This window comes from Chaetura pelagica, unplaced genomic scaffold (assembly GCF_000747805.2).
Source record: "Chaetura pelagica isolate M959 unplaced genomic scaffold, ChaPel_1.0 scaffold414, whole genome shotgun sequence".
Classification (NCBI taxonomy): domain Eukaryota; kingdom Metazoa; phylum Chordata; class Aves; order Apodiformes; family Apodidae; genus Chaetura; species Chaetura pelagica.
In genome coordinates, this window is record NW_009952976.1 from 674,674 (window position 1) to 686,547 (window position 11,874).

General features: G+C 40.8%; 1 protein-coding gene across 2 annotated transcripts in view; it reads left to right on the forward strand.

The window, feature by feature from the left end:
- TEF (thyrotrophic embryonic factor) overlaps positions 1–10,324 on the forward strand; it is a 15,383-nt gene extending 5,059 nt beyond the window's left edge. Inside the window, exons 2-5 of one of the 2 annotated variants that reach the window (XM_009996354.1) lie at positions 4,985–5,311; positions 6,658–6,878; positions 7,520–7,731; positions 9,667–10,324. In XM_009996354.1, the coding sequence (XP_009994656.1) occupies positions 4,985–5,311; positions 6,658–6,878; positions 7,520–7,731; positions 9,667–9,688 (782 nt within the window). In that variant the 3' untranslated portion in view covers positions 9,689–10,324. Of the gene's footprint in view, positions 1–4,984; positions 5,312–6,657; positions 6,879–7,519; positions 7,832–9,666 lie in introns of those variants that run through there. The other variant, XM_009996355.1, reaches the window with a different exon arrangement.
- Positions 10,325–11,874: the final 1,550 nt, after the last annotated feature.

Genomic DNA, 11,874 nt, shown 5'->3' on the forward strand with positions numbered 1-11,874 from the left:
TCAGTAGCAGCGCGGGTGCTCGCGGGTTCGTGGGTGACTCGATTGCTGATGGTTTTGCCTTTTTTTTTAAAATAACCTGCCGATGTTTTTGCCTTTGTGAGTATGAGTTTGATTTTGAGGAAGGCTGGGGTTTTATCTGCACTGCTGTGGTGCCCAGTGTGCCAGCGTGTAGGAAAGGAAGTCCCTGCATCTAGGAGTTTTGAGGCTCAGAATCGTGTTTGGAACACCAGACAACGTGCGGAGTAGGCCACAGTGCAAGCAAGGTTGATCCCAGTGAGAATGCTAGTTAAGATCCATTTACTTTCTGTGGCTAACATTGCACGGTGCTGTGCCAGTGTAGCCATCTTGTGATTCTGGGGAATATTTTGTTTGGTTTCTGGGGAAAAAAAAAAAGCCTCTGATAAAGGTCTTAGTGGTGTTGCTATGGTGCAGGATGCTGCAGCACATAGGACCTTGAATCTACAACGTTATGGGATTTCTTAAGTCTTTTTTAAAGGCAACAGCACCAGCAGGAGCAATTTCAGTTCACGTGTAGAAACTATGATGGTAGCTGACTGGGATGTGATGACTTTGTCTTAGGGGTGGTGTTCATCTCCAGAATCGTGTGATCTGGCCTATGGAGATGTAACATTTTAAAATTAATACCGTTTTGAGGCAGTGTGTTTTTCTAAAATTAGAAGCATTTGATGCTTTTCATTTTGCTAGATGACCCCATTCCAGCTCGGGAGGGTGTTTATCTTCATTCTCTAAAGCCTTACTAGTGAGTCCATTACATCTTGATTACCCCTCTCCAGCCATGCTGTTATGGAAGTTCAGATTGTTCTCATTCTTAAAATTTCTCCACAGATTTCTTTAGTCCACCTTGAACTGTTTCACTTTGTAGAACTTGCTTCCTGTTTATTTTGATCTCTTATGCTTTCCTTGTTTGCATACTTGCAAGACAGAAGAAAAAATGCCTTCTGTGTTAACAGGTAGTTTACTCCTTGTTTTACAAAAGGCTTGTCAGTAGAATTGTGACTCAGCTGACTTCAGAGGATCCTTGTTGTATTTTCTGTTCCTTCACAGTTTAGAGACACCGCCAAAAGGATTAACTAATTACTCATTTGATTAATCCAGTGGTGTGTTTTCAGCAGCCTTTCTCAGAAAAGACCCCGTGCCTTTTGTCTAGAATGCCTGTTGACAAAAATAGTTTTTGTCTTACTTTGTGAGAAGCGTTATCAAGTAGCTGCAGTGTCCATTTATAGTCTCCAGAAGCTACCTCTGGGTTTTCCAGCGGCTGTAGGTAATTTGACTACCCAGTCAGCAAGCAGGCTTTCTAATCCTGAGCAACACAGGAGGACATCCAGTCCCAACTGCGTGCCATCATCTTGAATGCTTTGCCATATACCAAGCATATCTGATTGTTCTTGCTGTAAGTTGTCATGCACACTGTAGGGATTAAATAAATAAAAATAATCGTATTTGTATAAAAAGTTCTGTGGGAGAAGGGAAGAGAATTAATATTCTGGAGCAGGGGTATAGGTGTCTTTGTTAATAATGTGCTGCTGTGTGCTCTCCAAAGGATGCCTTAATCACCAGCTGTGTGCTGCTGTGGCCCAAGGAGTGCCTCAACAAACATCACAGTAATGGACATCAGGAATACAGAACCCTAAAACCTGTCTTGTTCCATTGTCATAAGTGGGACTAAAGACTTGTGGGGCAGTCAGCCTTGGTCTGTCTGGTGTTTTCGGTATAACTTGAGAATATTGTTTTATGAAGGAGGGGAACTTTGTCAGAAAAGTGTTTGTTCTGTTTGTAGCTGGAATAACACTTGACAGTTGTAGTCAGTATGCCTTTTGGTGTGGGTTTGTTTTGGTGGTTGTTGTTGGTTTTTTTTGAAGAAAAGCCAGGATGTGGCATCAAGCTCTTTCCAGGCTTCTGCTTTTGGCTAAAATAACAGTATTTCAAACAGTTCAAGAACTGGAGAGCTCTGCCTAAATTACTTAGCATAAACCAGTGACCTGTCTGTTCAGAGCAGATGTACAGCCTAGTTAATAGGTCACAGTAGCAGAATGAGGGGGCTAAATCGGACACGAGCTATCAGCTGCAGAAGTACAGTCCAGATTTATCAGGGTGACCTTGAATCACTGCAAATGGAGCCTCTTAGGATACTGCAGCTCTGCTGTCAGGTAATACCTGTTTACACTATAAATACCTTCAGAGAATTAATGTTTCGGGTCCCCGTGCTGGGGCAGGCAGAAACTTACCCCTCAAGATGGAAGAAGTTTATTAGTGTTTCATTAGATACTGTGCAGCCAGCAGGATGTTGTGCAGAAGACATAAAGATTAAATTAATTGAAATAAAGCCAGTGGGAAAATGTCAATGCAAAAATTATCATACAACATGTTTTTTTACATGTTTGAAATTTATGGACACCCAGTACATACATTAACTTCTGCTATTTAATTTATTTCAGATATTGATGTTGGAAGTGAGGGGACAGAGAGACAGCATAGCTAAAGAAAGACCACTGGAGCACAGTGCTTGTCCAGTTGTCAACATGGAGCAAAAGGAAAATTCAGATGGCCTTCTCGTATGAAGAAAAGATCTAATCTGGTTTGAGCCAGGGACAATAGCAAGAGGAAGTAGAGGGGACCACAGCCTTTGATGGTGCACATCTAAAAGGCACTGGAAGATCTGAGAAGGCCACAAATGCCAGTAGTACAGTCGTTTTGGCATCTGCCTTCTGAAAAATATTTTTAAGCCTTATGTTTAGTCTAATCACTTAAAGTTTCTTTTCTCCTCTGTTGGAGGTGTTGTATTAGATGTTGCAAAACAAAAGCACTGCTGGCTTGCATTAAAACTGACATCATTTATAATGGAATACTGTTGTTTTCAGGAGTAAAGAATGATTTTTTTCTTTTTAGTTGACATTTTGACTCAATATTCACAATTTTTTTATGATGTTGATTAAAAAATAAAGTGTTTTACAAAGAAGTCATTATTGTCACTTGCATTTGTTTTGGTGACCTTTACTAGGATGTCATCCACAACCCCCAAGGTGAATCTGGATTCAGTTTTGCTGGGTACTGTGCAAACCTGGGGAAATACTAATCCCTGATTCACCAGTTGGATTTAAAATGACAGTTGCAGTTTCCTTGTATATGAAGTAGAGCAGATGTTGTTTCTTTACTAGCTTCAAGTAGGAGCTTTTTAGAAACACTCAGGTTATTTGGATCATGACTGTTAACCTGCATGTTTGCTTTGCCCAAGCAACGGGTAGGAAAGTTGCAAAACTCCTCTGCAAAAAAGGGTTTATGGCAGGGATAGGAGTTGGAAGAGGGCAGTTCAGAGGCAGTGGTGTGAAGTGGCAAGTGGGAAGGCCAAAAGCTGCAAGATTATGTTAACAAAATTCAGGTCTGAATTTAACGTGGTCTGAATCTAACATGGGCTGAATTTAACATGCTCTTTAGGTATTTTCTCTTAGAACCAAGTCTGTGGCTGGTAAGTATTTTCTCAGCTGTTTAGTTTTAAATCGGTATCTTCTTTTGTATAAAATGTTCAGAGTATGGTAAATTAAAATGATAATTTACTTTGTATGGCAGCACTGTTCTTTAAGCCATGAAAAGCTCTTTCAGTCTCAGTTCTGCAACAGTGGAAGGAATGCCAGTTCTATCAGAATGGGTTTTATATAAATAGGCTTTTCTGGTTTAGAGCTGAGTCTCACCCCCACTCCCAACCCTGATAAAGAAAAATACTCCTTTAGCATATTGTAGCCTGTCTAGAAAATCCTAATGCCAAAGATTTGTGCATTTTATCAGGCTAACTTTGCATGAATACTTGAGATCCAAACTGCTCCAGTGCATGTCTCTGGAGTCCTAGTTCCACTGAAACAAATATTTATCAGCTTGAATGGTAAGACCCAATTTGCAGTTGGTTGGGGTACAACTGGTGACCGTTCCTTTTAAGGGCAGTGCTGGCAGTGCTAGCACTGCTTCTGCAGTGCCTCCAGTGCTGGTAGAACTGCATGGCTACATGGAGAACTGGATCAGGAAAATTACTTGGATTTTATTTCTTCTTCTTCTTCTTCTTTTTTTTTTTTTCTTTTCCTTTTCTGCCATCTTATTTTTATCTCTTAAATTATGTAATTATTCCATAACTTGAGTTTTCTGCTTGGATTCTGTCCCAGACAATTGTGAAGATTCAGTAGCTATGGGGAACCTGGAAACAGCAATTTTTTTTCTGTAATATGTGCACTGTAGCATAGTAAATGGAGGACATTTTCATCAGTCTTTTGTGGCTTGGGGGTGTGGTGTGGGAGTGTGCCTTATTAGACATCTCCCCCAAGAGTGAAAATTGTATGTAGCTCCTCTGAGCTACCTGTAGTGAACAGTGTTTGGAGCTATTGCTTTGTGTGGACATGCTGAGTCATTTCAGAAATGCTTCTAAAATACTGAACAATAGACATCCAGGTCTCTGGTGTCCTGTGGGCCTTTTGACTACTTTCAAATGTAACCTGAAAAGCCATATTCGTTTCTTGTTTGTATCTAGATCATTCTTCTGCACCTTCTTTCTTTGTGCATAGAATAAGCTACTCTGCTTCCTCGGAGTTTTCTTAACGGCTTCCCATGTAATCCTGCCTATGGACACTCCCTGTCGCTGTCTCCCAAGACGGGCCAGGCAAAACCAGGCTGTTTTGTGGTGACTAGTTAATAAGCTAGATGCCGTATCGTGTCACACCTTGGTAAGTTATCACAGCAAAGATGCTGGCCTTCAAGGCTGCGCAAGCGTCCGTGGTCCAGCCCCCACAGGGAGTGCAGGCGTTCCATGCCGGGTTGCGTGCGGATGTGTGAACGCTGCCCATCAACATCTGATTTACCAGATGATGTCATGAGGCAGAACTACAGCTTACTGGATTTCCTCTCATGGGGATTTTGTTAGACTCTTAAACCTTGAGTGTCTCCCGTGTTGCAGCTTGTACAGTGACCTGCTTCTCTCTTTCAGATAAAGAGAAGGAGAAGATCAAGCTTGAAGAAGATGAGGCAGCAGCTGCCAGCACTATGGCAGTCTCCGCTTCCCTTATGCCACCCATTTGGGACAAAACTATTCCGTATGATGGCGAGTCTTTCCATCTGGAGTACATGGATCTGGATGAATTCCTGCTGGAGAATGGAATTCCTTCCAGCCCTACCCACCTGGATTTGAACCAGAATCCACTCTTGCCTGTGGCTGAGTTGGAAGGAAAGGAGTCTGCTAGTGCTTCCACTGGTTCTCCTGCATCATCCTCTTCCACTGCAGTTTACCAGCAATCTGAAGCAGCCTCCAGCACAGGTAGGTGGAATAATACAGGGCTCTGAGGGACTTCTGTTGTTCTCCTATTAAAGGATGCTTCTTTAGATCAAGAGGGTCAATACAAGAGCCATAGTCTGGGTCAAATAACAAAGATGCTGCTTATTCTCTTCTTCCCCTCCTGGAAGAAGCGAGTATGTGTCTCTCAGAGTGCAGTATGTTTCTCTTTTGAAATTAGGAGAGCTGAAACACCAACACAAAGTATTTGCTTTCTTGTTATTGCTAATCTAGAGAAGTGGGACATATTGAGAAAATAGTTTCTCAGATTATTTTGCAAGATATTTAATTGTTTGTTACAAGTCACTTGTGCTACCTTGGTGGCTTGGTCTGCTTGGGTGAACTTATGCTACGTTGATGTACCTCAAATTGACAATGATTAATAGAAAAACAGTGCAGCAATCTTTTCATGCTAGTCTGAAATGTGAGAACAAGCACTTGGAAAAGGTGTGTTAATGATGTGGTTTGATATTTTGTGGTGCTTTGAAGTAGGAATGGAAGGAACAAAGAAACAGAACTGTGCTTAAATGGCTACTGGGAAACTTCTGCTCTATTAAAGAATATAGCAGTTTAGTTTGCCTAGAAACATGGTAGGCACTAAACTTTCACAATACTATTTTATGAGCAGACTTTACAGAAAGCATTTTGTTCAGCGCCTCTTCGGTGAATCTGCTAGAGAAAGGCAAAATGTGGAACTCCTTCAATAAGCCATAGGGTGTGGCTTTCTTCTAGGAAATACATAAAAAAAACCTTAATGATCATTACTTCAAATTGCACTGACATTTGCGATTCATGTCTATGAGTTTATAAATAATAGATAACTATGACAAAGTTCATATGAGTACAATCACTGTTTCCATGTGGCAAAGAAGTAGAATACTGTTGCATTTGTAAAAAAACCTCACCTTTATTTAGTCCTTTGTTTGGAAATACAATTGTCTGACGTTTGAAAACCCCAGGAAATGGGGTCTTTGGGCAGGCTGGTCTCCATAAGTCTTTCTATGGCACAAAATTCAGACTGAGACAAGTTTCTCACTTCTTACTGCTGTGGAAGGCACTTCTGAAGTGTGCAAAGCATGTAGTTTTTGCCAAGGAGGAACCATCTCTTGTCCCACATCTGTCCACTCATGTCTGATAGCATATGTTCTTAGAGTTTGCATTACAAGCTGGACTGTGTAGCTTCTCTCTGTACCAGCAGCTGTAAAGCACCAAGCACACCTTAGGGAAATACCTACCCACAGTAAGGCAAGAAATAGACATTCCTAAGTTGACTTCTCAGTTAATTCTCTTAATCCTGGTGAATGTATTGTAACTTTCCCTGTTGTTGCCAGAGTCCCCACCACAAAATGAGAGAAACACTCCCAGCCCCATTGATCCTGACTGCGTAGAAGTTGAGGTGAATTTTAACCCTGATCCTGCTGATTTAGTCCTGTCCAGTGTGCCTGGTGGTGAGCTCTTCAATCCTCGCAAGCATAAATTTACTGAAGAGGACCTGAAACCACAACCAATGATTAAAAAAGCCAAGAAGGTTTTTGTGCCAGATGAGCAAAAGGTAACAGATTTATTGCTGCAAACTTTGCTAAGCCTTGATCAAAGTGTCTGACTATTTGTCCAAACATTTTGACATAGAAAGCTAACGTGCTTATACCTATGAGACTGGACAGAAATACAGCCGAGAACAGAATTGGCAAGTCAGCTGCTGTTCTTGGTGGTTTGGTATCTCAAGTTAATTACCGGGCAGGAGCGATACACAGAAATCAGAAGTAAAAGAGCTATCAAGCCACATCCTCATCAACTGCACTTTCGAAGGCTGCTGTACATGTTTGCCCAGTGTTATATATGATCCTGCTTTAAGCAGCACAGACAATAGAACAAGTTGTTTTCCGTGGAAGCTCATTCCCGAATGGAAACTGAGTAAAGGGAACAATTCAGTCGGACAGCTTCTTAGCAGCCAGGTCTCTTAATGCCCCTAGTTCTTGGTTTATCCCAAAACAAGACTTGTGTAAGGATGAAATCTTACAGTAGCATTGCCTGCAGTTTGGTGCCAGAGACCCGCAAACCAGTGAAGGAGATTCTTCAGTAGAGCAGCCAGTGTGAATGTCACTAGGCAATAAAGAGGTGTCTGTTTGATACAGTTGTCAGGTTGGCATCTTTCTTTTCCCCCCCCCACCCCCATCATTATTTTTGCTACAGGATGAAAAGTACTGGACAAGGCGAAAGAAGAACAACGTGGCAGCAAAGCGTTCCCGCGACGCGCGGCGGTTAAAGGAGAACCAGATCACCATCCGGGCAGCCTTTCTGGAGAAGGAGAACACGGCCCTGAGGACGGAGGTTGCAGAGCTGCGCAAGGAAGTGGGACGGTGCAAGAACATTGTTTCTAAATACGAGACCAGATACGGACCCTTGTAAGCACACCCCTTTTCCTTGTTAGGGCTCCTTGGTTTAGCCTCTTAGGCTTCTCTGCCTTCTGTAGGGGCTCCCAGAAAAAAAGTTTGTCCAGGCTTTGCCATTTTGCATCTACATTTAAAAAAAACCAAACAACAAACAACCCTGTTTATGTTGGCGTAACTTGTTCAGGCCCTTCCCTGATCATTATGTTGCCCAAAATCTTAGTGTCTATATTTTCAACTTTGTTTTTAACGCTGATAAAGCATTTTCTGATGTCACACAATAGAACAGATTCACCTGTCTGGAGGAATAGATGTGGATCCCTCCTGACTGTACAGGGCTCTTGGTGTCTATTTTAGTCTCCACTTTAAGTGGAGAAAGAGCCTAGGAGACTCTCATTTTTTCTTTTTTCTTTTTAAACTTTTGCTCTTTTCTCCCTCTTCACCCTGCCCACCCCTCTCAGTTAAATTGTAAAAATTTTAAGATTGAGGTAGATGTTGCTGGACAGCATCATGAAATTATTTCCTTTCCCATTCAGAGGCATTAGGAAGTACTTACATAGAACTCTGTTCCTCTTGAAGAGGAATAGGGGAACCTTTAGGACAGAAAGACAGGAAACCATTAAATCTCTTGTAAAAACAGGTATCTCGAGGTTAATGCACAAGTGTTATGCAGACCAGAGTCAGCACACTGTTGATTAAAATACTTCTCAAACATCATGGTAGGTTCTAATCCTGGACAACTTCCAGAAACCAAGGAGAGGGAACAGTAGGGGATTTCTCACTTTACAGATCTGGACAAAATAATTTGCTGTGGGTTTTAAGCTGTATCTCTACCACCACTCTTCATTTTATTTTATTTTTTTCCTTGGTGGGACTTCTCTTTTGTATTGCTGCTAAAGCAGCATCTTAAAATTGAGAAGTAAGGGAGATTTATAGAAAGAGATCTGGCTCTTTAGGCTGACCCTTGAGTCCCATCTGTTAAGTAATTTCCAGTACCTTACGCTTTGAAAAAAGGAGTAATTTTTTTTGTTTTGTTTTGTTGGTTTTTTTTTTTTTTTAAGAAGCAAGCCACTGTTACTTTACCTAACCTATTGTACAAGAGCTTAAGAAAGAGTTTTGATCCTTTGCCTTGTCAACACTCTGTGGAACAAGCTACACTCACTCTAAACACGAACCGTTTACCTCGCTGTCTCCTGTGTAGCAGCATATCTGGTCTCTCCATGCCTGCTGGTTCTCTCTCCAGTATGTTTCCTGTTATAAAATTAGCTCACAAGACTTGCCCTCTTGGAAGTAATCCATTCTCAGCACCAAGAGCTGCTGCAACAGTTTGTGGTATTAAAAGAAAAAAAATATATTGTGTGTGATTTTGGGACCTTTTATATGACCTACAGCTGCAAGAACCAGAAGCTTTAACAGAAGTGTATGTCTAGAAGTCATCTTAACAAGAGAAGCTACCTTAATATAGTGGCTGTGTCAGAACTCTTAGGCTACACTTCCTGGGCTAGTATCTATATAAATAGGGGAGTAAATGTGGGATGGAAGATGTGTAGGCTAGTTCCTAGTTCCCCTATTGAAAGCTGAAAAGTATAATAGAAAAGTATTAGGGTTTCTTTTCTATACTAAAAACGTCTTGCCTAGATTGTCTTTTAAACATAATGTGGAAATTGGTATGGGTTTAGATTGGTTGTGTGTTGACTTCTTAAGGAAGTGGAGAAGCAGGCTAATCCAGAACACAAAAGTAACTATGCTTTGAACTATCTCCCCCTCTGTTATGCTCTCAATTTGACTAGAGTGGCTCTTGATGCAGTGTTGGTCCAACTTCTTTCAAACATACTCAAAATTGTCACCCTTTCAGCAGGGGTTTTTCTTTCACAGGGTGGTGTGTGGTGGTGATGGTGGGAAGTATGTTATAAATAAATTGTCACACTTAACACTTTGCTTTGTTTAAAGTGACTTATCTGATTCCGAGTGATGCAACTTTAAAGACTTTTAAAAACAAAGAAACTAAAAAGCACACATGAATCGCCAGTCTTCAGAGCGAGCAGTGAAATCTATGAGGTGTCCCAACACAAACAACTGACGATGACCCTGCCTGCCTGCTTGCCTGCAAGTACCCCATCTGAACTACCCAGGGCTGGGCATGATGAAAAGTGCAAAGTCTCCTTAATTCTGTATATGGCTTTCTTATCTGTCTTTCTCACTGTAACTATGAACTACAATAAGCTTACTTACTGGGGTTTTGTCAAGACACTCAAAGTTCATGTCTCAAAGTCTGTTGACAGCCTGTGTGAATAGTGACTCGTTGTTTCAGCACTCGAGTGGAAGATAATAAGGAGTTTTAAATTAAAGTGTCTGTATATATTAAGAACTGCTATATTTTAAGACTCTTTTCCCTGTGGTAGAATGAATTTTATTTAATACTGCAGCTCCCTTCTGGTACAGTGTAGCAACTTGTGGAGTACTGCGAGTGCAGAATTAAAGACACCAGGAAAACAGCAGTCAGTGATGTGTGAGACTTCCACTGCGGAAAAGTACAGCAGAGGCATTGAAACAATCCAGAAAGCACCACAGTGTGCCGTACAAAGAGTGGAAATAAACCTCTATCAAATGACCCATGTCATAGTAAAACACTTTGATCGCTTTCCTGCTCCACAGCTGCACTGCTGTAACCTGCCTTTTCTTTTGTTTCTTTTATGAGGCTCACTTTCTTTTATGGTATTTTGCTGAAACAAGATCTCCTCTTAACTATTTAGCAGTCATGGAAAAGGTGCTAGTCTGAGCTGCGGATCCCGATGTCTTTTGGCAGGCTGAAACTACCAAATGAGTATTAGCTGCAGCAAAACAGTGGCTCTTGGCTACCATATTACAATTTTCTGTCTCTTGACTACATGGGAACTGCGGTGGGGAAAGAGGACTTTGTTCATCTGTCTTATAAAACAGAAACAGCCAGTGATTTCCTACAGTTAAAATTGGAAGCAAAAGAATCGAGACCCTTGTGCTGGTGTGGGAGAGTACACGAAAGCTTGGACAGATTGTGGGGATGTTTATTGTGTGTGGAAGGTGGAGGAAATAGGTGGAAGTTGCTTCGTAAGAGCTTCATCAACATAACAAGAATCTACTCTTACACTGAGGAAGCTTAAGAGCTAAATTTGTGTGGGAATAAAGAGTACCTAATTTCTGGGAAAGTAATACAGGGTCATGCTTGTAGCCAAAATGGAGCTTGTAAGACAGGAGTGTATTTGTGCCAGGAGACTGATAAACAGCACAAGCCTCAAGAAAAAAAACATCTTGAAAAGCTTTCAGAAGCACAAGGGCTGAAATTACGGGGCACAGCTTGTTATCAGCAAAGCTCAACACTAACATTGAATGAGCATTTTGACTCTGCACTTACCCAAGAGATTCCACCCCTAATTTCAGAGCAGAACGGCAAAGAGAAAATGGTGTAAAGAAGCAGCTAATGTTTTAAACTTCATTTAAATGAATCATAAAAATCTCAAAATCCAGAATTCATAACAATTTTTTTAAGGCATAACCTCTGTAAAGAGCATTAAATGAAGTTATTGACCTATTATTTTTAATGGACCATGTTCTTAAGTGAAAAAAGTGCTTTTAACTTTTTTGCTGGTTACAAAAGAATACTTAGGAGTGTACTATTATATTTTGGGATTCTAAAGCTCTGAGGTAATATTGGGATATTCTCTTCAAATAGAGGAATAGTTTAGCTCCATGTTGCTGAAATGTCAGCATGTAGCATGTATCTCTTATCAGGTGTTGCTGATTTGGACTGGTTGGTTTTCTTTGTAGGTAGTGTTTTTTGTTGCTTTATTTTGGTGATAAAGGTCAAACCATGGATTTAAAAACAAACAACCCTGACAGCATGTAAATGTAGCAACATTTTTGCACTTATTATTCCCAAATTTTCAGTTATCTTTGAATGGCTTTTGAAAGTTGTGCTTCTTGTTCAAATTACAAAGCTAAAGGGTATTGTAACTTGGCAAGGAGTTGCTAGTCCTTCACAAGGGTCTTTTACTGCTTTAGGAATATCTTTTAAATATTACATGTTGAATACAGGTTTGATTTTGCCAGTATGTCATGCTATTTTAACAGCAAAATATTCAGTCATTGAGATGAGTGCGTGCAATTCTATTAGCTTTTCCT